Source organism: Ictidomys tridecemlineatus, chromosome 7, assembly GCF_052094955.1.
Source record: "Ictidomys tridecemlineatus isolate mIctTri1 chromosome 7, mIctTri1.hap1, whole genome shotgun sequence".
NCBI lineage: Eukaryota > Metazoa > Chordata > Mammalia > Rodentia > Sciuridae > Ictidomys > Ictidomys tridecemlineatus.
Window position 1 is genome coordinate 1,316,573 of NC_135483.1, and position 26,900 is coordinate 1,343,472.

A 26,900-nucleotide genomic window follows, 5' to 3' on the forward strand; every position below is an offset into this window, starting at 1 on the left:
ACCTGCATGGTGTGAGCAGGTCAAGGGGCTTCTCACGAGAGTCTCTGGGACTTGCGTATAAACCATGGCTCTGCCCTTCAGCCTTCCTTCTCTATCCCCTGGTCCCAGGAAGCCCTGTTCCAGATCCTCCACTGTGCCTGTCACTCTTACAGGGTTGTCCTAGCCCAGCTCCATTTCCCAGTCCCCTTGAACTATGGGGTATCAATAGGCCTGGGTAGCGATGGCAGGACAACAGGGGACCTCCATCCAGGAGTATGGTGCCACATGTGGAGAACATGGTTAGGAGCATTGCTGTCCATTTTGGGTGCCTGGTACTCCTCGAGATCTAGGAGCCACCACAACCTCCCTGACCCCCTTTCCTCACCTCAGTATCAGCATTAAAGACACAAGTCAAGACACCCACAGCATTGCCCTAGGCCAGGAGGTCTGGATGCAAGCAATCTGAAGTACTTCTTCAAGGACAAGAGGAAAGGGTGCAGTGTCTGGTACTGCAAATTCTGGGAGAGCCAGGCCTCCGAATGGTCAGCATAGAGGGGCTCTTGTGGGGGCTGAGGTTTTTAACTAGGTCACCCTTGTATTTTACTTGCCTGGAGACATCAGAGAAGCCCAGTGGAGGAACATTCTGCACCATATCTGGCCTCCACTCTAGGCACGTGAGCAGGGCAAGACCAGGCAAGGCCTTGGCATCCCCTTCTGCCTAAAGGTTGATGCTCAGCCACAGAGACATGCCCTCAAGTGCCAATTTGAGGGGCACAGAGGTTCCAGTCAGAGCCTTTGCAGCTTGGGTCAGAACCTGGCAGTAAGCAGGGCCTGGCTTCTTGGGAGACGAAGCCTCGCTGCCCAGGGCCTCGGTCAGAGGCACTGTTTCCCCTGGCCAGGGTCCAGGGCTCCTGCTTTGTTCCTTTGCTCATCCTGTAGTTCTTTCACTCACCAGTGCTGTTTGAGGCCTGCTCCTGACTCAGGGCCCTGCCTGACTGGACGCTGTAACACAGCAGATCACCATCCCCTGGGCTGAGAGGTACAGCAGGGCCTGGATACTGCTCTCAGGGCCTCTTGGTAGCTGTGGCCCCTGTCAGTGAGTGAGCAGCCATGTGCATAGTTGGGGCTCCCTGGCATAGGAAGTGGCATCCCCATGCTGGGAGACGCCAAGGAGCCCACACAGGAGGCCAGGCAAGTGCCTACACAGAGGCTCCACGGAACCTCGAGCAGAGGGAGCTGGCCTTGGAGGGCAAGTGTGAGGTTCTAGAGTGACTGAGTGGCCCTGGACATGGTAGGCCAGCTTCCCTGTTCTGGCTCCCCTTGTGGGATGGTCAGCTGGCTGGCATAACATCCGAGTCCAGGCTTGGTCTGGCCACTGAGTGCCCAGAGCCCTGCTGACTACGGCACAGTGTCTACCCTGCCCACCCGAGGCCTGTTAAGACCTCAGCCTGTAGACAACTGCTTCTGACAGGTCTGAAAGGCTGTGGCACTATGTCTGGGCAGGTGGATGATGCTGGCCCAGGGCTGCCACATGCCTGAAGCTGACCTGCTCTTTGGCTTCTGGCCCAAGGGAACCGCAGGCTGCCTCTCTCCTCACTTTGTGTTAGTAGGAGAGAGGAGTGTCGCCCTGTGGTTCCTGGGTTCATTCTCCTTCCCTCTCCTAACTAGTCTTGTGTTTAATATCTTTAGATTACTTGGTATTTTGATATACTTCTACACTTACATAAAAGTTGCAAAAATATTTCATATAATCTCCACACATACTTTACCTGAATTTACCAGTTGTTGGCATTTGTCCCAATCTCTTTGTTGTACCGTTTGGAGCCTGTGTGCCCCTTGTGCTTGCATGTGAGGGCATGTCTCTGGCTGACATCAGCCTCCAAGCAGGAGGGGCCTCTGAGGCCGTGTGTAGTCTTGCTACACGCACATGTTCAGAGTAGAGACCAGGTGTGCGGAATGTCCCTCCACTGGACTCATCTGATGCCTGCAGAATGAGGTATTTTGACAGGGAAACTATGGCCAGTGGTGTGTGTCCCTGGGCTGCCCTGCATGGACACTAGGGCCAGAGCTGCTGGCTGGCTTCTGAAGTGCAGAGTGCTCTGAGCAGCATGGGGAGAACAGAGCACTCCCGCATCCTGCGGTTTTTTTACATCTTTTTGTGGCTTTCTCGCCCCTACCTTCCTTCTGTGCTGCTTGGTGGCACTGACAAAGCAGTGACCCCTTGCTTTGTCCTACATGCGTCTTATTTATAACAGCTCAGGGCCCACGTTGCTACAATCTGTTGTTATCATCATTTATTTTGGTCTGTGCTTGGCCTGGGAAGCATTTCCCGGCCACCCTGGGACCTTGGACGTGGCTGTTTTTCCCTGGGTGCTACCTCACTCTCTGCCTGACAGGGTGCTTCAGAGTCACCCTGGACTTCCTTTCCATGCCCTGGATGTGCAGTATCATGGCTCCCTGCCATGCTGTGAGGTCCAGCTGGTTCTCTAGGATGCACAGGACAGCCCCGATGGCCAAGTACCAGTAGTGCTGAGACCCAGGCTTGGGCGAGCACGTCCTGCTGTGCGTCATTGCTCCTGGCCCTCGGGTCTCGCCCTCACATGCGCACAGGTGCCTGCTTGTAGTGTCAGTCACACTCTAACCCTACTGCCTGGGGTGGGCGACCCTCCTCCACCAGCCTCAATTCGTGGCCATGTGCTTATTCACTCAAGCCTGAAGTGCAGGTTTTAGAACTGCAGTTACCACCGAGAAAAGAAGCATACCAACCAGAGTTTCCATTGGTTCTTGGTTCTTTCTTGAGGTAAAATTTGCATACTGTTAGACGTGGAAGTCCAGGTGTCCAAATTCGTGAGTGGACAGGTGTCTGTGCGTGTAGTGTGTGCCTCTGTGGAGGTGCACTCCTGTCTCCCTGCCAGTGTGCCTCTAGCCTTGGCAGTGCCCCGTTCAGATTCTGCACAGTGGGCTGGCTCGCCTGTTCTGGAGTGACACGTGTGTGACCGTCCCTGCCTTGCTAGCCCAGTGGGGGACCTGACTCTGTGGTTGCTGGTTACTGTCAAGGTGTGTCCTTCACCTTGTGCTACATGGTGCATGGATCCTCTTTGGGTGGGCTCTAGAGCTGGTATTGGTTCGGGAAGCATGAGTGAGGGCTGCTGGCGCCTGTTGCCCTTCAGTGTGGCATCCAGATGAGCACTTCCCTGCCAGCCCAGCTCTTGATAGGAGCTGCTGGGGCCTGGGCAAAGTGCCTGTCAAGATTGTATGAAGTGGGCCAGCCTCGTCCCAAAGCAGTGGACCCTTTCTGTTCCCGCCAGGCTTGCGGTCTTGGTTGCCTTGGCTTTCACACTGTGGCCTGTGGCACCGTCTGTGGTTCCCCTGGTGACTGATGATGCTCATGGGCTACCTCGAAGCTCTGTCTTCCTCTGTGAGAGAGGTGTCCATGTTGAGTGTGTGTTTTGTTTTGTCTTCCATCCCTAAGCCATAGGAGCGCGTGCCTCCCCTTGCTGGGTCAGCCTAATTGGGGCTTAGTTTTAGGTGCAAGAGTCCCATGGTGGGCACAGGGATGGGGGCTTGTGGCCTCGGGGGCTCATGTTTCTCTGACTGTCATTCCCTGCTTGTCTGCTGGGGCTCCACTCAAGGCCTGCGCCCTCCCTCAGCCTCTGTTCAGTGTCAAGTGAGGATGCAGAACACCCAGATGAGCACTTCCCTGCCAGCCCAGCTCTTGATAGGTGCTGCTGCCCACCAGTATCGCTGAACTCCAGGCCCTGGTTGTGCTGACTCTGCTAGGACCCACTTGGGGGCTACAGGCTCCTTGCCATTTTGTGTGGGCCAGGGTCCCGTGCTCACATCTCAGGGACATTGTTGACCCTCTGTTCCCTGCCTACTCACATGTGTCCCTCTTAAACCTGGCCAGACACTGGGCTGACTGAGCACATCTGTCCCTACTGCCAGGGTTGCTCATTCATGTTCTAGCTGACATTCTGGAATTTGAGAATCAGGTAAAGAAACCAAAGCATGATGTTTGCTGCAGGAGGCAGGAGTCTGCAGAGGCGGCCCCCGGCCCCTGTGAAGGAGGAGTCTGGTGGGCCCCAGGTGTGGTCAGCCTGTGAGCAAGGGTCTCAAGCCCACACTGGCCCAGTGGAGGGCACATGGGGATGACTCCCAGAGCCCCTTCCCTTGCCCCATGTTTCCCAGGCTTCCCCACATGGTGCTGAAGCAGGTCTCCTTAGGCAGGTTTTTTAGAATTTTATTTTATGAGAACAGGCGGTTACGGCTCCCCAAGTGCTGTAAAAGTTAATGTGATGGCCTCCCTGCGCCTGTGCTCATTTTTATAATTTTTTATTTTATGAAACAGGACAGGGAGCTTAGTGACTTATTACTATTCATTTCGTTTCAATGCAGTAAATATTGATTCAGTTGGGGGTTTTCAATTTAAACCACTCGGCGATTATATAAAATATTACTGGCCTCTGAAATTATGCTTACCGATCCCTTCGGCTGCTCATTAAGGAAGGAGTGCAATTTTTAGACCCCTTTGCCTTCATCATTCTAATAAATGGGCCGAGATACGTTTTTGCACGGAAGGTGCCACAGACACTGCTGGCAGGGGCTTGACAGCACCGTGCAGCTCTTAATTTGGAAGTCGTTCTGAAGCGCGCCATGGTTATTTATTTATTTCTGTCTGTTGGAGGCAGACCGGCTGGCCTTGTAGCTCAGGCCCTCAGTGGAACTGGGGCTGTAGGGCTGAGCTGGCAGCCTTCCTAGCTGGATGCCTGCTGCCCCTGCTGGCTACGGGCAGCCCAGGACCCCATGTCCTCCTTTGGCCTTTGGAAGAGGGATGGAGAGGAGAGCCAGCCTTCCCCAGGGCATGAGCTGCACCGAGCAGCACCCCAAGGCTGGGACATCCCTGAAGGTCAGCTGAATCCTTGGGACCTCATCCAGAGAAAGGGAGGGGACTTTTTCTAAGAGATCTTAGAACCAACCCTGCTGACAGGTGGGCCAGAGTCAGGCCTGAGACAGGAGCCCCTGGATGCCGGGCCCTGTTGGTGCCCAAGACAGCTCTTCCTGCTCCTTTGCTGTCTGATAGTGCGTGCGCACCACACAGTGCCCACACAGATGTGGGCAGGAAGTTGCAGTGCTCCCCAGGCCACCCTGGCACCAGAGCAGGAGGCCAGTTGGCACTTCTGGGTCCACTTCTGTTCTTAGCCAGTCTGTCTCCACCTGGATGGGCAGCTTCTGGTGGGGAGCTCTTGGTTGGCCCTGCAGCCAGGGTAAGACTGAGAGTGCCCCGGTAGGCTGCAGGGACCCCTGCTCTCAGGCAGAGGCAGGGCCTGAGCCATATCCCAGCTGCCTCCCAAGATAGCACAGGTGCCTGGAATGGGGCAGGGCAGGGCTGAGGCCCGTGGACTCTTCTGCCACTCCATGGCAGCCCCCTGCAACTTGGCAGTCAGTTTGTACCTCTACTTCCTCAGTGGGCTGTGAGACAAGCCTGTGGCTGGAGCGGGTGTGACACCAGCTGAGGGGAAGGGGGAGGGTTGGTCCAGGGGTGAGGAGGAGCTTAACAGTTGGGGTCATGATCTTGGGCCCTGGAATTGGCTTATGGGAGGGAGGGCAGGACAGGTACAGCACCCTTCTGCTCCCATCTCAGGTGGAGACCTGCTCTCCAACCCAGTGGGCCTCCTGTGGTCTCAGTGGCCCTCTAGTGCAGCAATAGGTTGGTGGAGTGGGTGGTGAGGAGGGCACCTGGAGGGCACTGGAGGTGCTGGGAGCAACAGTCCCACAAAGACTCATGCCCTTACCTCTTCCCTGCCCTGAACTCTGCCCTGAGGCCTTCTGCATGGCCTCTGTCTTCTGCTGGCCCCTTTCCTGTCTGTCTTCCAGGCCCTCTCTTGGCTCAGTTTCTGTGCTGTGCGTTTGGCGTCTGCCTGTCTGTCTTTTCTGCTCATTTCTCTGGCCCTGCTCCTGCTCCACCATGCCACTTTCCTCTGTGGCAGTCCTCTGTGCCCTCATTTTCTCTTTTCTCTCTGCATCCAGCCATACTCTCGGGTGCTGTGGCCCCAGCAGGGGACGCGGGCCGCTCCCAGTGTTCCTGGGGAGTGTGCTTTGGGCGGGGGAGGTGGGGCTCCCCAGCAGAGGCGCACTCCTACCGCAGCGCTCCTGAGTGCAGGCCTGAGGGACAGCCTAGGCTCCACGCCCCGCTCCTCCCAGGCCCACCCACCCTGTCCTCTCTGGCTGGAACCTTGCAGTCCCATGTATTCCCTGATTCCCACCCTGACAGTCACCCAACCCCTGCTGAGCTAGGTTGGTAGCGAGGGACTGGGGCATCCATCAAGGGTGAGGAGATTCTCATTGTACCCCCTGGGGCTGCCCTCGAAGGGGCTGACTGTGGCACCCACTCTTGAGCCCTGTGTACAGCACATGGACTCTGATCCATGGGATGGGAGAGTGACGTCTTGGCCCTTCTCACTGGCTTGTGGGCAGCTGTGGTCCTGCTGCAGGCCTCTAGGCTGGCCTCCAGGAGGAGCATCGCAAAGTCAGGCAGGTGTGACTTCTGGGTCTGGCTGTGGATGGGCATCCCTGCCCTGTTGTGGGTGAGCCCTGAGTGGCAAGACTAAGGAAGGCTCTGTGAGACACTGCCACAGCAAAGCCACAGGCAACATGTGGCCTTCCTGTGGTTTGCAGTAACCCACAGGGATGGGCCCTGGGAAGCGCAGTGCCAGAGCTGGCAGGTGTGCGCTTTCATCTGGCCCAAGGTGGTTGGCAAGGAGTGCCCAGAAGTGCCCGATAAGTCTCTCCTGTGGGATTTGTGGGGAGCCGCCCACAGCCTGAGGGGAGTCCACCGCCTGCCTCCCCAACCGCACTGATCCAGTAGGAGGGTCCTTTGAGACATGGAGTAGAGGAGAGCGGAGGCACCAACCTGACAGCAGGAGACAAATTGCCCTCGTCACAGCGCCACCTGGCTGCTCTACTCCATTAAATACCATTTTAAGTGGCACTTTTACCCTGGTTTTAGAGGTGGTAGTAAAGTATTGTTCGAATAATCAATATCATACCTAACTCCTCACATATATCAACCCTTCAGCCGATCACCTCATCGCTTCACCTCTCAGGCCTGGGACCAGGGTCTGACTGGCAGGCAGGTATGGCCATGCCCAGGGCCTGGGGGAGCACGGCACCTCAGGGGACAGGCTCATGTGCTGCCTGCCATACTGCAGGGCTCAGGTGGGCTACCAGGTTCCTGCTGTGCACTGTTGAGTAGGAGGGTGCCAGGGTCATGACATAGTGGGATGGAGGAGGGAACGAGGCTCCCGAAGTGCACTGGGCCCCTGGGAGGTGGGGCGAGGTCCTTCCCTTGGGCTGTCCTTCCCCATCTCTCTACCTTGCCTCTCCTCTCCATCCTCGTATTGCTGTGTCCTCAGAGATGGTACTTCAGTGACACCTATCTCCACTCCCCTCCCACAGTTTAGGGGCCCTTGGTGAGGGGTCTCTCCTTGTGCCCATGAGGGAGGTGGGCTTCCTGCCCCTGGCTCCTGAGGCTTCTTCCTTCCATGCCACCCTCCCCCAGCCCTGAGGCTGTTGTGCCACCTGGGGCAGTTTTAAGGAGTCAGGTTAGGGGTGTTTCCTGAGGTGCAGGCGGACTGGGGTCCAGCCAGGCCTGTTGTTTTGCTGCTTTCCCCAAGTCAGCAGGGTGCCTGTGGCTGCCTGTCCACTCCCCAGAGCTGGCAGCCCCCAGTGTAATTTGCGGTGGGATGTCTGTTAAGATTGCGTCCACTTCCCAAGTCAGCACTTAATTGGCAAGGCGCTTGATTTAACAGCGTGGGAGCCTCCACCGGAAAAATGGCTTGAATAAATCACTGCCCGACGCCAGAAAATAGATATAATCTCAGCATTAACTACATTAATAGTAGCAGGAGCCGAATTAAGAAAGCCATAAAGCACAGGCGGGGAGCATAAATTATGGCCCGCTCCTCCCCTCGGGTCTGAGAGGGTGGGCCTGGGCAGGGCGGGGGCTCCAAGGCACAGGCCCATCTGTGGTCAGCCTGGGATAGAAGGGAGATGCAGGCCTGTGGCCTTGGCCTTCCCCACTGTTCCCCCACTCCACAGGGCTACAGGCATGTGACCAAGTGCTGGGCCTGGGGGGACGGGGGGCTCCTGGGAGGTTGGCTGGTGGCTCAGCCCTTCCATCCTGGCTCCCGCTTGTGCCAGCAGGTGTCAGGATGGCCCTTGTGTGCATGCCTGTGGAGCAGAGTGCAGAACAGGGCTGGGGTCTCACTGAGAAGCCCCCATAAATTATGTGCCCCCTGTCTGGATGCAGAGGTGGCACAGCTGGGCCACCTGCTGCCGTCCACCTGGGGCCTGGTCTTCCTTATTCTTATGGGGGCCTAGGTGGCCTCTCCACTGACTGGGCCACTGCATGGGCCTGGTGGCCTGGGCATTCACTGGTTTAGGGACGGCCAGGCCAGGCATGCCTTTCAGACAGATCAGTGCTTGGACAGCGAGCAGAGGAGAGTGTGTCCCGGGCTTCATTTTAGTTTGGCTCATAGCCTTTCTCAGGTTCGTTTTTGTCTCTGGCCTGCCTCCTCCCTGCAGATCTGAAGTGCCCTTTCGGTGCTGAGGATGTCCCTGGGTCCTTTCCTCATGGTCCTTTTGTCTTTCGGTGTGTGAGGATTCACGCTGGAAGCTCTTTGCTTTTTCCCTGCACTGAGTCGGCTTGCTCAGAGACTGATGTGTTTGGTGCTCAGAGCAGCTTCCTCCTGCCGGCTGGGTGCTGCAGCAGCCCCAGTACCTCTGGCCTCTGGGGCCCCAGAGTGTACAGTCGTGGAAGCATAGGGTGGGAGCAAAATGGCTGTTCCCATTGCCCAACACTGCTGTGCACTGGATTGTGCTTCACCAGAGCCCCTAAGTGCTGAAGCCCAGACCCTGGTTTGACTGTCTCTGAGATGAGGTCTTCAGGAGGCATAAAGGTAAGGATCAGTCAGGTGTGTGTGGTTGTCGTCAGGCTGAGTGGCTGCTTGTGAGGAGAGGAAGAGATGATGCCCACAGGAGGGGCAGCCCCATGAGAGCAGTGGGAGGGAAGGCGCTGCCTGCAGCCAAGAGAGCCTCACCAGAAAGCCAGGGGGCAGCCCGTGCCTGCCCCCCAGCCTGGGTCTCCAGGCTCTGGGTGTGCAGTGTGGCACCGACCTTCCCTGCCAGCTGGGTTGTGCCCCGCTGTGCAGATGGGCCATTCTGTGTCTGTGTTGCTGTTGACGGGTGCAGGGTGCCTTCAGCTGTGCTGGGCATGTCTCTGGGTGGCGGGGAGCTGTGTTCCTGTGGAGCTGCTGCCTCCGGAAGGGATGCTGAGCCCGCTGGTCTCCCTTGGTGATGCCTCAGCCTTGGTCACTCCAGCGCAACTGTTCAGGGGTCCAGGGCCCTGGCCAGCTCCTCTAGGTCATCTTTCCTGGTGGAGTCATGCTGGTGATGTGTGGTGGCATTGCACAGAGGTCTTACTTGGTGTCTCCTGATGACCAAGGGATGCTGAGCATGTTTTTGTACGCTCAGTGCTCCACGGCTGTGCTTTTTGGGGGAGCGCCTCTCGGATCCTTTGTTTCTCTTCACATTCGCCTTATTGATCTGTTGGAGTTCGTTGTGTATCATGGACACAGTCCTCTCTCACAGGAACTCTACTGCCAAGCCACACCCCGTTGCTAAGACTTGGTTTTTAATGATGTCTGGTTTATTGATCATTTCTTTTACAAATAGTGCTTTTGTATTCTGCGTATGAAATATTTGCCTACACAAGGTTATTGGAACATGCACATTTAAACCTGTGATCCTTTTGGAGTGTTTTTTTGTTGGGTTGTGTTTTTTTTTGTTTTGTTTTTTGGTGCCCAAGATTGAACTCAGGGGCACTTAACCACTGAGCCACATCCCCAACCATTTTTTATGTTTTTATTTAGAGATACGGTCTCACTGAGTTGCTTAGGGCCTCACTAAGTTGCTGAGGCTGGCTTTGAATTTGAGGATCTTGCCTCAGCCTCCCAAGCCTCTGGGATTATAGGCGCCCAGCTTGAGTTAATTTTTGCTTGTGACCAGAAGTAGGTGTGGTTCAAGGTTCTTTTGTTTCCTCACGGAGATACTCTGTTGAAATGAGCCTGACTTGTCCAAGTGCAGGGGTATCAGCTCTCACCCAGGTACAGGAGGTTAGGGCTGTCTCTGGCCTTCCCATCCTTACCATAGACTCATTGATCTATGTTCTTCGTGATTCCTGGATGTTTATTCTTCCAGGTGAAGTTCAGGAATGTTGGGTCCTGACCTCAGCCTTCCCCAGCAACCATCCTCCAAACCAGCAGCATGTGCTCTATATTCTTGCCATCTCACCCACTTGGGCAAGGTCCTAGGAGGCCGAGCCTCACTGCATGTGCCTCCTGTTCTCAGTACCTCAGGAGCAGCCTTGTGCTGGGCTTCTTTCTGTGAGCCTCTCACCCCCGCTGTGGAGATCTCCCTGCGTGTTCCACCCGGGTCTTGCTGATGCCAGGAGGCTGTGGGTTTCCATGTGTCTTTACTTTTCGATCAGCCACCTATTCACCCTCTGAATCTAATGCACTCTGTTGTGCCTCATAGGCCTTCCCTGCATGTGTGGTGGCAAGGCTTCCTGGCTGCATTAGGGCCTACTGAGGTCATCAACTCGTCCAGGCGGCCAGCTGGACTTGCTGTCTGATCCTAGGAGATCTGTTTCACAGGTCAGGAGAGTGTCGCTGTGAACCCGCTTGGAAACCAGGCCCAGCCCTTCCCCTCATGAGCTGCACACGTCAAGTGGGTTCTGGGTCACCAGCCAGGAAACCTGGGTGGCACTAAGTACAGACGATTGAGGGCACTGTCCAGGGCCCATGCCAGCCATGCCCGCAGAGGGCGAGTGCACCGGCCACAGGGCCCCAGCTTTCTGCCCATGGAGCTGAACTCTGCTTTCTGGAGTAGGGCCATTAAGGTCCAGCAGTACCTGTTTTTTGCAGTTGACGTACAAAGCACCAATAGCTTCAGCTGAAATGGATTTTTAAAAGTGTCATTTTATGGAGAATTTTACTTTCCATCTTGTTGTTTATTAGGCTCTTAAAGGGAAAGCTTGTAATGCATCCATTGATCGAAATACCAATTGAATAGATGTGAGCACATAAAACACATAGAATAGTCCGGGTCCTTCATGATGGAGCAGCAGCGTTTGTAATGGAGGCAGTGCAATTAGTATCGCCCACCACCACGCCAGCTGGGATGGGGGGGGCCCTGAATCGTTGTCATTCACGACGGGGGAGCGACGGTGGGGCTGGGTCCCTCCCTCCCACCTGAAGGAGGCCCGAGGTGCTGCAGTAGAGCCCTGCCAAGGAGCCCAGCCCTGCCCTCTGCCCTAGCTCAGTCTGTGTCCTTACACACACCTGCCTGCAGCCCTTTCCACCGGCCAACCTGCCAGAGCCCAGGCCGTGGCCTCCTTTCCCTGCTTAGCACTGGGCCTGGGTCGCCCGTTGCCTGCCACTGTGAGCCTGGTATCACATCATCCCATTGTAGGGATGACGCCTGGAGGCTTGGAGGCCTCAGGGCCTCTGGTCCAGCCCAAGGCCCTTTTCCTCAATGTGGCCCCAGGACTCCAGCGGTCTCAACTCCCACATAGGCCTGTGGCCCTGTTGCCCACCTGCTAGAGGCTTGTCTTGGGTAGCTGAGCTGCTGGACAGCCTCCACACGCATGCCATGGGTGGACCTGAGGCCGCCCAGTGCAGCCTGAGCAGTCCTCAGTCAGGTCCTGTAGCCTTGGAGCAGGAGCTGCCGTGTCCTCATGGTTTGGCCATGGGCTTTGGGGCATGGTGGGCTGGGCACAAGAGGCGGCAGTTAAGTGGCAGATGGAGTAAGGTTTTTTGAGGTCAGGAGGCCATAGCCATCATGAATTGATGCCTGTGTGTCCTCTGAGTCATCAGATTTCAGCTCGGTAATGCAGAGGCAGGCCTGGTCCATGGGCACATAGTCAATGGGTCCCCAGAGCACCGAGCCTGCTTAGTCACCCTAGCCTCATGCCTCTGCCCTCCTAGGCCCTCCCCTGAAGGACTGTCCTCATCCAGGGACCTAGGGTACTGGACTGCCCCAGGTCGCGTGGGCTTGACCTGCTGAGGTGAGTCCTCTAGTTGGGGCATATGAGGCCTAGGCTCAGGGGCCTTGCTGTGCAGCAAGAAGGAGGCGGCGAGCTGGTCCACCCCACTACTCACACGCACACCTGCACGTGCACACACACATCACACCTACTCAGCGTGCACATACACACCATCATGCATACACTCGCCCATGCTCACCCTCCCTGGCTGAGCAGTATGGTGGGCCGTCGTCGTTTCCGGTGGAAAGCCCCGCTAAGCAGTTTAGTGCCTGTCACGGCGGCTTCGCCTGACCTACTTGGGGATTCGCCGTGCGAGCTGCCTCTTCTGCTGACTGCGCACTCCCGCTAGCTCAGCTTCGAGCTTCAAAAACCGTGCTCCATTTCCTGAAAAATGCTTCCCTGGTCGTTTTCTCTGCTCCCCCGCTGGCCTGCCCATCTCTTGCATTGTCACCAGTGGCCAGAGTGCCCTGGCTTAGGGGACAACTGGCTCTGCAGCCCATGCACTACCCCTCCCCAACCGACCACATTGGGGTCAGCACCCTACTTGGAGGGCTTTAGTTCCTGGCCCTGTGTACCCTCTAACCCCTGTCCTTCTCTCCATTCCCCCACTCCCTGTGTGCTCAGCCTGTGCTGCCAGGCTGTGTCCCTCACTGGCTCATCATGGCTGGCTTCTGCCAAGCAAGCCTGCCTCATTCCTGTCTCCCTTTGCCTTGCCTGTAACAGACCCCTCCTCTGCTGAACACCTCTCCCCAGAGGTTATGGGAGCCCTAGGGGTGGTATCCACAGCCATCCCCAGGCCCTGCCCCACAACCAGCATTTGTCCCCTTGGCACAGATTATAGAGCTGTCTGCAAACCTCATAGCACAGGCAGGCACCCAGCAGACATGGCCAGGCCTCAGGGAGTCCTGGCAACAGGCTGTGGCTGCTGGACAGCCCCCCAGGCTTGAGAGTCCCATGTTCATCGTGGATCAGGGAAGGCTTCCCGTAGGCTGTGGCTCCTGAGCTTGGGCTCAGACCTGCTCAGAACACCAGGCAGGCACACCATGTGTGCAGCCGGCCAGTGCCAGGAGGGAGCACAGTACTTTGTAGGATGTGGAACTTTCCAGGGGGCTGGCATTCTGGACTGGTGGGAGGGGATAGAAGCAGTGGCCAGGGAAGACCCAAGGTCCAAGCCCACAGGGCCTTGTGACAATGAGGGGACCCACTGCAGGGTTTGAGGGGACTCAATCAAACATGTAGTTTCATACCAATGTTCAGAGCAAGTTCTGAGCTGGGGAACCACCCCCGCCAGGAGCTGTGCAGCAGAGCAGGGACCCCAGCCTGCCCAGGAGAGGCCAGGCTGGCTCTGCAGTGTTGGCCGAGGTTGCTTGGCAGCCGTGCAGTTGGGGCAGAAGCCTGGACTGATGAGGGCTTTGCATGGTCAGCCCCCAGGCAGAGCCAGGCTGAGATTCTGGGGGTTGGGGGTGAGTTTGTGAGGGAGAGGAGTGATCCAGGGTGAGAGGAGGGCAGGGGAGGGGGACCAGCAAGGCATTTCTATCTTTTTAACAGGTAAGACTCAAGGGTGGTGGATGACAGCAGGATCCAGAGTAGGGCTGGGAGAAGCCAAGTCCTAGGTGGGGGCTCCTCACTGAGGGGGCTGACAGGATGCCTGTCTCAGTTTTCTTCCCAGCGTCCAGTTTTCCTTTGGGCCTACGGCACTATATGTGGCCTTGTGTGTAGGAATGAAATCCAGCCCCTGTCCCTGTGGTGCCACAGGTCTCTCCCATCCACTCCTCTCCCTGGCCTGGACTCAGTGCTGAATGACCCTGGTTCCTACATCTGGGCCTTGGGGCCAGATGAGGGGTTGGTTCTTGAGAGGCCCACTTTCTAGGGCCCAGCCCTGTTCTTGGAGAATCTGTGCCCACCTGATCTCCAGTGTTTGTTTAAAGTGCTATTGAATCTGGTCAGCATGGGACACAGCATCCAAGTTTGAAAATTGCCTGGCTGTGGCCTGTGCCTCCTGGGTCCACCTTATTGTACCTGCCTGTAGTCTCCTAGAGGCCCTCTTGGCCCCTTTACCACCTGTACCTGAATCAACCACTGTCCCCCCACCCCGTCCTAGTAGGCTGGCCTCTAGGAGAGGGGTCTGTTCTTTCTCGTCAGTCCCGAGGCTGGATCGCATGCACAGAGAAGGCACGGGGCCGAGAGGCTGCTGCTTAGGCTCTTGAGATGCAGAGGGGCCCGACTCCCTGGAGGGCTGACTTTTGCAGGGGGGCAGGTGGAAGCCCTCAGGAGGAGCCGCTGTTCATCATGTGAGTGTCCACCAAGCCTCAGGCTGCTGCTGCTAGTGTGCGGGAGCCACCCCTGTTGTGCATGTGTGCATGCATGGGCGTATACTGCTGGAGCATGTGGAGGCTGTTTGCTCGTCTGGTGGGCACTCCCATGCCCTGCCCAAGAGGCCGCCAGTCTGGTCTCAGGCCAGCATGCTTGCATGTCAGTGTCCAAGAGGTGGGAGTCTTAGGTAAATCCCTGCCACAGCCACACAGGGAGCCCTGGCATCTTGTGTTGGAGGTTATGCTGACCCTCCCCAGTGGCGCCTCAGGGAGGGCAGAGCATGGTGTCCAGTGTTGGCCCTTAAACCCAAGTGTGGGTTGGAGCGTGTGAGAGCCCAGCAAGTGGGCACTCCGGGGCCTTCGCTCAGAGACCCAGCAGATACATCGGGGATGCACTGAGATGACTTCTGGGCTAAGTAGAACTTAATGGCCTCAAGAACAGCCTCCCTCTGTCCTGCCCAGACCCCTCAGAAGTAAGAGCCAGGCTCAGCTGCCCCTCTGTCCTGAACAGCCTCTTTCCTGGAAGTTGCCAGTGCTTCTGAGGAGTGGACGCAGTCTTTCTGCAGACCTAGTTTTGTGGCGTGTGTGCCTGTGTGTCTTTCTCCCCCCACCACCACTTTTCATCTGAAATGTTATCTCCCCCCACCCTGTCCGTCCTTTGTGCCCCCCCAGGGGGAGAGGGGAGGCCCAGCCTCACCCCGGTGTAGTCAAGGTTATGGTGATAAATCCTGGGGCATTGTCACTTCTATTCGGAGTAAATTGGCTGGCCGCTTTCGGGCTGAAGGAAAGATAATTTGCTGTAGTATTTCAAATGGATTAGAAATGGATTTGAAGGGAAAGTTCATGCCTCCCATTACAAAGGCGAGGAAGAAGACTATCTTAAGGCACTGTTCCCTCCCTGGCCTTCATTATCCACGCTTAATACCTTTCCTATTTTCCAGCGTTAATGAAATTTCCTGGCGGCATGGGCCTGCCGGACGGATGGGAGAAGCCTTTAGATCTGCGGCTCCGTTGCAGAAAAGGAATTACAGAGCGGTGCCGTGAGGGCAGGCGCTCGCAGGGTCCTTGGCCCCGCTATTATCTCATTAATTCTATCCCCTCTTCTCTGTACAGTTCGTTTCTAAAGGCTGTCCTCTCCATTAGGGTGACAATTTACTGGAGTGCTGTGACACCCATGGCAGTGAAAAGCTACAAGGCCCCGCCCCGCACCCTGCCTTGCAGACTCAAAAGCCAGTAGGGCTGATGGAGAGGTGTGGGAAGGGGCAGAGGGCGAGCCCTTGCAGCCCTTCCTGACCTCAGGCCTCCCCAGGGGCTGCCCACATCAGCTTCCTAAGTGCAAGTGCTCAATGCAAGGCTCCTGGCCTTCTGGGAGAGCCGAGCAGTGGGCAGCCCTGTCCCCATCCCCTGGAGGCCTGAGCTCCACCGCTGCTCCCAGACTTGGGTCCACAGGCCTGTTGATCCTCGGCTGGGGATTGCCACCCCTCTGGTCTGCCCACATGGGTCCACAGATGTCCTGTAGCTACATTCAAAATCCAGGAAGTGGATTTTAGGAGGGAACAGAGGGGGACAGATGGGTTGCTCATGATTGTCTTTAAGAATAAGCATATGGAATGACCAAGAACTTGGCTCTGGACAGAGGGTGGAAAGCTGTCTTCTACAAAACTGATCCTCCACCTACCACCACCTGGCCCAGGCCCCCCGCTGGCTCCTGGCTTCCTCAAGGTGGGCCCTCTGTAGGCCTCATGGGCAGAGACTCATGTTACTGGGGAAACCCCTCCCTGTCCTGCTGGTGGGGCAGGGACCCTGTGGCTTCGTCACATTGCTTTTAGTGCCGGGCTCTGCCTATGCAGCTGCCCTTAGGGAGGGGCAGGTGGAGAACAGGTTCAGCACCTGCCCCAGGACACCTCTGGAGAGAGGCCTGGCGGGGTCCTCAGTTGGGACACATTTCTACAGGTGAATTCTCACAGGGCTGGGCCTTGGATAGCGGTTGGGCACAGGTCTGGCTGCCTCCTGTCCCTCATGTTTTCTGGTGGCCAGGGACAAACAGCCATGCTTGGGAGAAGGGGGTGATTGGAAGGGTTGTTGTGAGGGCAGGACCTGCCTGGATCCCAGGTCAGGGCCCAAGAGGCAGAGATGTGACTGGCCTGGTGGGGAGGGGGAAAAATGGTATACCTAGGGACTCTGGGCAGTGAGACAGTTAGGGTAGTGAGGGCCAGGGCAGTCCTAGGGGCCTGCCAGACCCCTGAGCTCAGTTTTGGACTCAGGATTTGGGATCAAGATAGACATCACTCATGTGGCACCCACCTTTGAGCCTCCAGAACCAGCAGGGCTCTGGTATGGGAGAAGACCTCTCGTGTTGTGGCCGCCACTCCTCGTGCCTCAGCCCCTAGTGCAAGCCCAGGGTATAGGGCCGGTGCCCATGGGGTTCCGAAGTCTGATGGGAACCTGGAGCTTGGGGTCTGGCCCACTTTACCCTGTCCTGGAAGGGCACAGGGGTCCAGCAGGTGCTTCTCTCCTGCCCAGACAGAACCCTGGGGGAACCACAGGAGCATGTGATGGGTGCCCTTTGGCTGGACTCTTTCCCTCTAAGACCAGTGTTCGTAAACTTGAATTTTAATTAAGGGAAACTGGGTCAAGTGCCTTCCTCGGCCTGCCTGCCTGTTTGTACTTACACTGCAGCTTTGGTCCCCAGAGTGCTCGCTCACTTCGCTCACATTATCTCACTAATGGGGCCACAGAGGCCACCAGCTAGTGAGAGCTGCCCCAGCTTGCAGATTGAGAGACCAAGGTCCATAGAGACAGTGGTGCTGAGCTCAGGGGACAGCAGTAGTCTGAGAACAGGGCTGTTGCACCCCTCAGCACCCACATTTCTGAGTGGCTTCCCATGGGTGGCAGGGTGAGCTGTGTGTGAGTGCTGTGACCAGGCCATCTACAACTCACCTGTCCAGCCAAGCAAGTGAGCCCCACCTGCTGTTCCTCAGCAGCCCCAATCTGAGATCACTCCTCCTTGGCCTGGATGACTGGGGAAGGGTGTCCTACAACTGCAGAACCAGGCACTCCCCACGGGAGCATTTTTCATAGCTTGCTTCCCTCAGGAACTGGGCTGTGGGCTGCAGGACAGTGAGGGCCGGTGGGAAGGGCATAGCCCTGCACATTCCTGGGTTGACTGACCTTCCCTCCCACTTGAGCTGTCCCCTTGACTGCTCCCTGAGCTGATACGAAGGCTGCCTTGGACCCTGTTGATAGATAGCTGTGCCCGTGGCTGGGCGCGGTGGCCCACACAGGAGGATAGAAAGTTTGAGGCCAGCCTTAGCAACTTAGACTATGTCTCAAAAAAGCGGGGGCTGGGGATGTAGCTCAGTGGTTAAAAAAAAAAATACAACTGTGCCCATGGCCCAGACTTGCCACAGGGTGCCACATAACCAGTCGAAGGTCATGTTGTGTCCCAAGCAGAGCATGAGCACATATAGAATCTGGGCTTGATTTGTGGAAACACCTCACTTTTGAAATGCTTCCTGAGTCAACTGGTCTCTGTGCCAGGACCCTGGGCTCACCTGGCTGCTGGGCACTGAGTCCTCTCCTCGGGGAGAGCCTGCTCCTGTCACAGCTGGGCAGAGGCTGCTGGGCTGGTGGGCAGCTGCAGGAGCCTTCTCTCAGAGTGGCGTCATCACAGCCTTTCCCCATCCTGGTCTGCGCTCTGGTCTCCCTTGGGGAATGCGGGGCGTCTGGCAGGATGGGGCTAGGAAGGGAGTAGGGCGGCCACTGGGACTGGAGGTCCTTCTAGCCCACATCTCTCCTCCTGGCCTGCACTCCGCTCATCCTGTGGCTGCTCTGGGACTCTTGAGCCCGTGGCCTCCAGGGAACTCTTTCCCCAGATGGCTAACCTGATTGGGTCTGCCAGCTGCCCCACAGGCCCTAGTGCAGGGCTCTCTCAGGGAGAGGGATGAGGAAGGGAAGGACAAGTGGCACTCCTACTGACCCTGTGACCTCTGGGGCAGGTCTGAGAAAGGGGGCCACCAGCCTTAGCAGAGACTTCAGTAATGCCTTCTACAGGTGACAAGTGACCAGGCCATTCCCTGCATCCCATCAAGGTGTAGGTACCACCGGGCGAGGTGGCACACTCCTGTAATCCCAGTGGCTTGGGAGACTGAGGCAGGAGGATCGCGAGTTCAAAGCCAGCCTCAGAAAAAATGAGGTGCTAAGCAACTCAGCGAGACCCAGTCTCTAAATAAAATACAACATAGGGCTGGGGATGAGGCTCAGTGGTCGAGTGCCCCTGGGTTCAATCCCTGGTACAAAAAAAAAAAAAAAAAAAAAGATGATGTCAGTACCCTGGCAACTGTCCTCCCTGAAGTTTGGGGGTCAGCCCAGGCTAACTGTGTCCAAGGGAAGGGCCTTCCCCATCGCCCCGAGGGGACCCCCGGATCCCAGCCAGGTTGGGCAACACCACCTTCTGTTACTTCTTGTCAGAATTCCCTGCTGCCACAAAAGCACCCCTGCAAAGGGGCAGGGGACAGAGGCCTGGTGGCTGGACTCCTGGCCCAGGACTGCCCTGACTGCAGGGTGTCCCAGGCACCAAGTGCTCTAGGCTGGCCTGGCTTCCCTGACCTTGGCATTAACCACCAAAGCTCCAAGCCTTCCTGGGTCCCATCTGATGGGCATTTTGCTGTCTCTGCAGGTCCTTGGTGCTGAACCGCCTGCGTCCTACTGTGACCGGGGGCGGGAAAGCCCCACCTGGGTCCCCTCGGTGGGGCAAAGGCTACCGCTGCATTGGAGGAGTGATGTACAAGGTGTCTGCCAACAAGCTGTCTAAGACCTCCGGCCGGCCAGGTGATGGGGGCAGCAGGGCCATCTTGGGCACTGGGGAGCATGTGATGGGGTACTGCAGGCCAGCTTGTCTGTGAAGGCCTCGACCAGCTCCAGCCGCCTCCCTCAGGCCTGGAGCTCACGGTGCTCCCTAGGGGAGCACAGCCCAGCTGGACGAGCTCTCCTCTTGTATATGTGCCAGCCTTGGTAGGCCAATGGGACAGCATGGCAGGGAGGGCACCGGGAGGCTGCAGCCCTGCCGTCCCCTGGGAAGGCCAGCGCCTGCCTCTCGCTTGGCCGAGCAGCCTCTGGTTTTCCATGAGCTTTGCTCATGGACAGAAGATAAGCCAGGTGTAGGGAGCACGCCTGGGCGGGCGAGCACCTGGGGCCTCATGCCTCTTTGCCAACTGTCACAGGTCCAAACCTCCCTGCCCAGGAGACAGGCACGAAAAAGGAAGTGCTCTGGACATGATCATTGCATAAATTAGCTAGAGGAATGTTTGGGTTTCAGTTTTACCTCCTCGTCCATCAAAAAAAGGATTATAGGCCAGCCTTGGGACCCAACAGCCCCACCTACCCACCAGAGGGGCTGGGGGAAGAAGAGGCTTGTCCCAGGAGGAAGTGGGGTGCCCAAGGCAGCGTCTGCAGCGGGCAAGGCAGATATAAGGGAGCCTTCCTCCCAGAAGCTGGCCCCTCTGGCTGCTCCCACCCGACTGTGTTCCCAAGGCCTGTCTCCAGGGCCCAGTGGCTTCCAAGCTGCCAGTTTTCTAGCCAGGATGTACTGGGGAGGTGGTTCCTGACAGTGGCATTTGGGCTGGGAAGAGCCAGGTAAATTCTCCAGAGGGCTTGGCTCTGCTCTGCCCCTGGGCCTATTCTCTTCTCTCCGCGCCTGTGGTCTCACCTCTGCCTCACTCTTCCAGTGTTCAGTGACCAGGTCTTCTGACCACCAAGGGGATGCTGCCTTGGGTTGGGGTACAGGTCCTCTCATCACCCTGAGTGCCCACTCTGGTCACTTCTGACCCCAGAGCCATGCCTGCTAAAGGAGTGACCACTGCCTACTGGCAGCAGCATTTCTGGCCCTGCTGCAGTCTCTGTGCCCGGACCCTGCCGTGTAGCCATCGCCAGACCAGAACATTCACACCAGGGCTCAGTGGTTCCTCTGGACTCTCCTCAGGGTCCTGACCTCAGGCCTTTGCACTATCTTGTGGCTGGGTCCTGCTGCCCACATGTGCTGCACTGGGTATGACTGTGGGGTGGGGCTGTACCCACTGTCCTGACTCTTCACATCCCCTCATGGCCACAGAAGATGGTGGGAGAGATCTGAAGGCCAGCAGGGGAGTGGTAGGTTTGGACCTGGTCTCTTCATAGATGCGGTGTCCTTTACTGAAGCCAGGCTGCTGTCCTGAGGCTGGTGGAGCTTGAGGAGGGAGGGCTGGGCTGTCACTGCTCACTGGGAAGCTGCCTCCTGCTCCCGGGACCCCCGGGCCAAATGCTGAGCTCGCAGAATCCACCTTCCCACTTGCACACGTGGTAGAGCCCTGGTGGCCACAGAGCTCCTGACATCACCAGGCCGTGGACAGTCTGTCCTGGGCACCCTTGCCCACTGGCCTCCGTTCTGGCTTGGCACTCTTCTGTCCTGGCAGCCGCCCAGAGCCTGCCACTGTGGAGCCCAGCTGTATGAGGGAGCATCAGGAGAGAGCAGGGCGGGTCCCAGGGCCTCCTCCCTGCAGGCTGCAGGTGGTGGGGTTGGGGGGTCATGGCCTACCGCCAAGCAGGGCTGTAATTGTTCATGTCCTGCAGACCAGCCTTGGCAGCCACTGGAGGCAGTCCTGGGCTTGGCCTTCCCTCCTGGGAAGGGGTGTGGGGCAAACGGGCAGAGGCGGCCTGACAAAGCCACACCCTTCCAAGGAGGTAGTAGACAGGGAAGTAGCGGGCGAACGGGGCAGCTCCAGCTGCTTGGACCCCTGCATGGCCACCACTTCACTGTGAGGAGGAAGGTGGATGGTCCCCAGCTGTGGGCTGCTGCTGACTGGCCCACTTAGATGAGTTATAATTAAAGAAATAAATTTCCTCCCCTGGTGTCAGCGAAACTTTGACTTCAACAAGAAAATGTAGCCCTCCTTGGAGGGAGAGGGATTCCTTCTCCCCTCTCAGCTGCCCTTTTGGATCCACAAGAATAGTCAGCATCTGCTCCTGGTTGCCCTGGGTTGCTTTAGCTAATCTCCTCCCTCCCAGGCCCACCTTCCACCCAAAGGGCACAACCCTTAGATCCCTTCCCACATACTTTGGCCCGGAACCTGTATCCTCAGCTGACTGGTTTATACTGGGGCCACCAAGAGCCTGGCCGTCTCTGCAGTGGGGTACAAGTGCCAAGTCTGTCGATAGAGCTGCTGGGCTCAGGCTCGGCTCACGCTGGATGCAGGGCTGGCTCTGGGATTGTTCTGAGCTCCCAGACCTGTGGGTCAAGTGAGGCAGAAGCGGGTTGTGGTCCCCACCTGGTTGCTGACTACCTATCGCGTGTTCTGGGCAGGTGGGCTTTCTGTGGATCCTCATCTGTGCCCTTCTCACTCCTCCTAGGTGCCACAAGGTCATAGAAGGGCACATGAGGGAGGCCCTGCCAACTGCTGCCCCCAGAGTCAGAGCTGCTGGGTCACTGAGGCCCTGCCCCTTGCTGCCTGTCCCTGGGGCGCCCTCTGCTGTTTTGGTCTTCTTCCCAGGCCTGCCAGGTGCTCTCAGCTGAGCAGGCCCCGGCTTGGGTAGCTCCTCCTCTGACTTCCTGGGAATGGACAGGCCAGCCTGGCAGTGGGCCTGGGGATGGCATGTGAGCTCGTCCCTGTGCTCCCCAGGCTGTGCAGGGCTAGTGAGAGCCAGGGGTACTGAGGACCTGCCCAGTGGTTCCCTTGGAGGGCCCATGGGCAGGAGGCAGGAAGCAGATGGGGGTACCAGGCATGGGTGGTGCTGGAGGGAGCCAGTGTCTATTTTGGGAAGCACCAGGAAAGTGAAGTTCTCTAGAATGTGCAGCAGAGGCAGCACCTCGCGCTCCCGAGGTCGGGGCTCGCCTGAGTTTTCTGCACCTCCACTTGCCTGTTTTAAGCTACTTCTGCTTTATGTGCATTTTTAACACTGTGCAGCATTTGGAAAGGTGCCTCCCGTTCTTGTCAAAACTCCCACCATGAGCCCCACACTGGCGTGCTTTTAAGAGCAGAAAGTGGAAAGAGGAAGAAAACTGCCCCCCTCAGGTCCTAACAGGCATCACGTGACACCACCGTGTCCCTGACTGGGAGCAGATGGCGCCAGTGTCACCAGCAGCCTGGGTGACAGCCCAGGAAACAAGAGCTCATTGACAGGCTATCAAATTGCACGTCATTCACTGTGAAGGCTGGCAGGTGCAAGGGTGCGTCTGTGCCACCTGGACAGGCATCCACTGCCACCCTATGGACAGGTGTCCCCAGCTGGGAACATAGGCCATCCTGGGCATCCCCACCCCACCCCATCCCTGCACCCCTTTGTCTTTGTTGATTCCCCCCCATCCCCTCATCCCTCCTTGTGCCCTCATCCCCCTACCCCCAGGCATCATTTCCAGCCCTGACTCGCCCAGCTGTCCAGGCTTGGGCCACCCTGCAGCAGAACTCCTCCTTCCCACTGGGGATCTTGCTGCTTAACCCTGGAGATGCCCTTTCTGAACTTGGGGATGCCGAGGCTGAGGGTAGGAGATCCACTGGTCTGAGGCACCCACAGAGCTCCAGCAGTGCAGTGCCAGGTCTTCCCTCAGGGTCTCCTGCAACTCAGAGCAGCAGGAAGCCTTCGCCTGGTGGGCACAGTCTGTGCTTGGCCTGCTCCCGCTGTCTCTGGAGGGCCAGGGTGTGACAGCACCACCCAGCGTGGCCCAGGGAACTCCAAGGGCTGAGCAACTAACTCCTGGATGCCAAGGAAGGAGGGTCTGAGGTCTCAGCCAGTGGGGTGTGAAGGAGTTGAGGTTTGGAGAGGCCATGGGTCATGCCAGAACCTGGAGAGAGGGGCCACACTGGAGATGGGCTCACAGATGCCCTGGGGGAGGGGAGCTCTGAAGCATGGTCCCCGAGACCTGCACTGGCAGTCTGCTGTGAGAGCAGGGACTAGCTGAGTGAGTCTAGGCACCCTGGAACATCCCTTTTAAAAACCCCAGATGGTTTTGTCATCACCTCAGGCCCTCAGAATTTCTGCATGATGTCACTTCTACCTCTTAGCACCGTATTCATTTCAGCAGCTGCCCTGTAGGAAACGGGATCTGGTCTGGGAAGGGTCATGTGCGTATTTGAGGAACCCAGGAAAATAGTCTGAGTAGGCCCTGCCCTGCCTGAGCCTCCCCGCAATCCTGGGACTGGCCTGTGCCTTTAAAAGGCAGGCCCCTCCTTTTGCAGGCCCCCTTCCTCACTGACCACTGTCCCCCATGTTGGTCCCTTTAATTCTAAGGGGACCCCAATTCATGTCACTGCTATCCTCACACCATATTAATGATCTCAGAAAAGCTCAGCCCATCTGATCTTCAGTCTCATCTTCATGCTTGGGATTTTAGGGACTATCTGGAAAGGTACCTCCAAAATTACAAGTGATAAGCCACACTTGCACCTGGGCCAGACCCCTGAGGTGAGGCTCCCACCAAACCATCTGTATTTCCAAAGACAGGCCCCATGTGGTCCACATTCACTGCCTTGTCTAAGCAAACCCCTCCCGGTCCTACTCTGGGGCTCTGGCAGGAGGAGGTGCCCCCACCAGTGTCAAAGCCTGGAAAGAGCCTCAGCCTGAGGACCTGCCCCATGAGACGCCTGGCTGCCAGGGTGGGCTTGTTGGTGGGCAGAAACCAGCTGGTGGGATAGCCCATCCAGCCTCAGATGTGGCTTGGGAAACCTAGCTGGCTGCAGGCTACTCACTTATCCCTGAGCAGTCCAGTCCCCTGCAGGGGGCTGCCTGGCATGCCAGCTCTGAGGGCGCCAACAGGAGCCCTGCCTGGCCCCAACCATGATGCTGTGTCCCTAGAGGGCGGGGCTGCGGGCAGCCTTCTGTAGGAGGCAGCAGTGCCGGAGCTCAGGGCTGAGGACCCTGAGGGGGTATTGGCCAGGTGGATCAGTGGAAAGAGGGTGGGCTGGGCTGTGGCCTGACAGGACCGTCTCCTCTCCCTGCTACAGGCCGAATGGATCCTACCAGCAGCTGTAGCCGCTCCCATGCCAGGTGCGTCCCTCGGGGGCTGGGCAGGTGGGGCTCACTGCTCATCCTTGGGCTCATGAATCTCTTGCTGTCCACAGCCGAGCGATCCAGCGCAGCTTGGCCATCATCCGCCAGGCGAGGCAGAAGAGAGAGAAGAGGAAGGAGTACTGCATGTACTACAACCGTTTTGGCAGGTGCAACCATGGCGAGCGCTGCCCCTACATCCACGACCCTGAGAAGGTGGCCGTGTGCACCAGGTGCCCACCTGGCTTCGCCCCGGGTGAGGGAGTCTGTGTGGGGTCTTGCCTCCATCCCTGCCAGCCTTCTCCAACTTCCCTGTCCTGTGCTACCACAGGTTTGTCCGGGGAACATGCAAGAAGACAGATGGGACCTGTCCCTTTTCCCACCATGTGTCCAAAGAGAAGGTAAATGCTATTGCTTGTCCCCTGAGCCTTGGCCAGCAGCCCTGCCCCTGTGGGCCCTTCATCCCCATGTGTGGGCGGTGCCATGGCTGCCTTTTAGCTGAAGTAGCTAACTGGGGATTTTGGGGGGGGTCCCACGCACCACACATAGGGGTCAGTCTTTCCTGTCCCTCCAGCACCCAGCCTTGCCAGATGTGTAGGCCCCCCAGTGATGCCAGGCTCCTTTCCATCACCGCCTCATGCACAGGAGAAGGTGGCCCTGTGCGTGCCCCTGTAGTACAGGACCAAGACCTCACCTACCTCCTCAGGCCTGGATTTGGCTAGTAGTGGGTATTTTGAGAGTTCTTCTGGAGGCTGCAGGTTCCCCTAGGCAGAAGTGGGGACAGGAGAGCCGCCACAGGGAACTGGGAAGGGACCACCTATAGGGCGGCCATGTCTGGAAGGGTTCAGGTGTTCTGGCCTGCATGACTCCATAGACTTATTCAAGCCAGGGAGGGTCCCCTACCTGGGGGATTGAGAGTGCTGAGGTCTGCGATTCATGCTGGCTAAAGCTCCCAGAGCCTGGGGCAGGAGGCCAGGGGGCCTTGCCCCATGCCCAGGCCTGACCACAGGCCCTGGGAACCCAGCCTGGCCATGGGCATAGGGAAGGGCTGGGTGTGGGGCTGCAGCTGAAGGAGGCGTGTGGGCAAGGCCCACTGCTGCTCCGACAGCTTTTCCCCTTGAGGAGCTTGGAGAGAATCAGCATTTTTCTCCCTAATCGCGCTTCGAAACTCTGTCGTGAGCAATTTGGAAATTCACGTCGAGTTTCGGGTTCATTAAGCACCAGCTCCAAAGCCGGTGCACACTCCACGCTGTCTAATGTGTGGGCCCGCACCAGCGCCCTGAATTAATGTTATTGTTATTTGTGTGGACGTGGTAGGGTGCAAACAAGGTTAATTGAAATGAGAACGCAGTTTCCTCTTGGTAACAGCCCCGCTCTGACAGCCAGGAGGAGCTCCGTTTGGTGTAAGAGTTGGCTTTATTATCCCTTTTTATTAGAGCTAATTTGGGCTCTATATCAAAAACCACATTAAGGGAATTGTCTGCAGCCGCACCACCACCAGCCCCAAACAGGGCCCCCAGCCCCTCTCCCCTCTGCGGCTGCAGTTAAAAGACAATTAAAAATAAACTCTTGCTCAGTAAATCACCCTTTGTTTCTTTGATTTCTCCCTCCTTCCCCCTTAGCTCCAGGGCTGCTGCCCGGGCCTTTTCTTCCCTTCTTGGCCCTCAGACAGGTTCCTGCCCCTACCTTATGTTTCACCCTAGAAAAGTGACATTTTACAGCTTCTGGGTGCCCCAGAACCATGGAGGGCTCCCCAAGCCCACCGCCGGCCTCAGTGCTGAGCAACGTGGGCAAGCCAGGACTCTCAGTGTGGGCAAGGAGGTGACTCCCTGGGGGTGAGAGTGGGGGTCTGACCCAGGGCTCAGGAGGGGGTCCCAGGGAAGTCCTGCTGAGGCCTTCGGGTGGGCTCCATACTGGACCAGGGCAAGTGACACCACTGCACTCTCCCAGATGTCCCAGGAAGGAGCTGGTGTCCGGCCCACAAGGGGAGCAGGGAGTCTCCTGGAAGTTTTAGAAACATCCCCTGCTTCCTTCCCTGGGTGACCCCACCCAGCTCCTGTTCACGAAGGCCTCAGTTTTCCCCCTAGGAGAGGGGTGGATTGCACTTCTTACCTCTCCCAACCCAGATGGTGATAACAAGCAGCAGCCCTGGCCAGAGGTCAGGGGGGCCTGCAGCTCTGTGCTGGGGAAGGAAGAGGGAAAGTCAGGCTGGGCTCATAAACCTCTATGCAGCCTGTCAGGGGCATCCATGCTGCCTATACTGGGCCCTCAGATCTCCCCTGAGCCCCTCCTGCTGCCAGGCTTCAGTGCCACCCTGTGGTCAGGGCCAGACCAAGCCTGCTCCAAGACACGTGTCAGGTGGCTAGAGAATCTCCAGCTTGATGCCTGGCCCCAAGGCTCTCCTGTGTGAACACTGGCCCCGTGGCCTGTGACTCCTGGGCATCCGGGCCACGGTTAGTGGCTGGAAGTCCAGACTGCCGTCTTGCCCTGGA

General features: G+C 57.5%; 1 protein-coding gene across 2 annotated transcripts in view; it reads left to right on the forward strand.

Annotated features, from left to right (window-relative positions):
* Nucleotides 1-26,900, forward strand: part of Zc3h3 (zinc finger CCCH-type containing 3) — an 83,980-nt gene that overhangs the window by 38,507 nt on the left and 18,573 nt on the right. Inside the window, exons 5-8 of one of the 2 annotated variants that reach the window (XM_013355930.4) lie at nt 19,073-19,224; nt 24,366-24,408; nt 24,483-24,641; nt 24,740-24,809. In XM_013355930.4, the coding sequence (XP_013211384.2) occupies nt 19,073-19,224; nt 24,366-24,408; nt 24,483-24,641; nt 24,740-24,809 (424 nt within the window). The remainder of the gene's footprint in view (nt 1-19,072; nt 19,225-24,365; nt 24,409-24,482; nt 24,642-24,739; nt 24,810-26,900) is intronic. The other variant, XM_078016565.1, reaches the window with a different exon arrangement.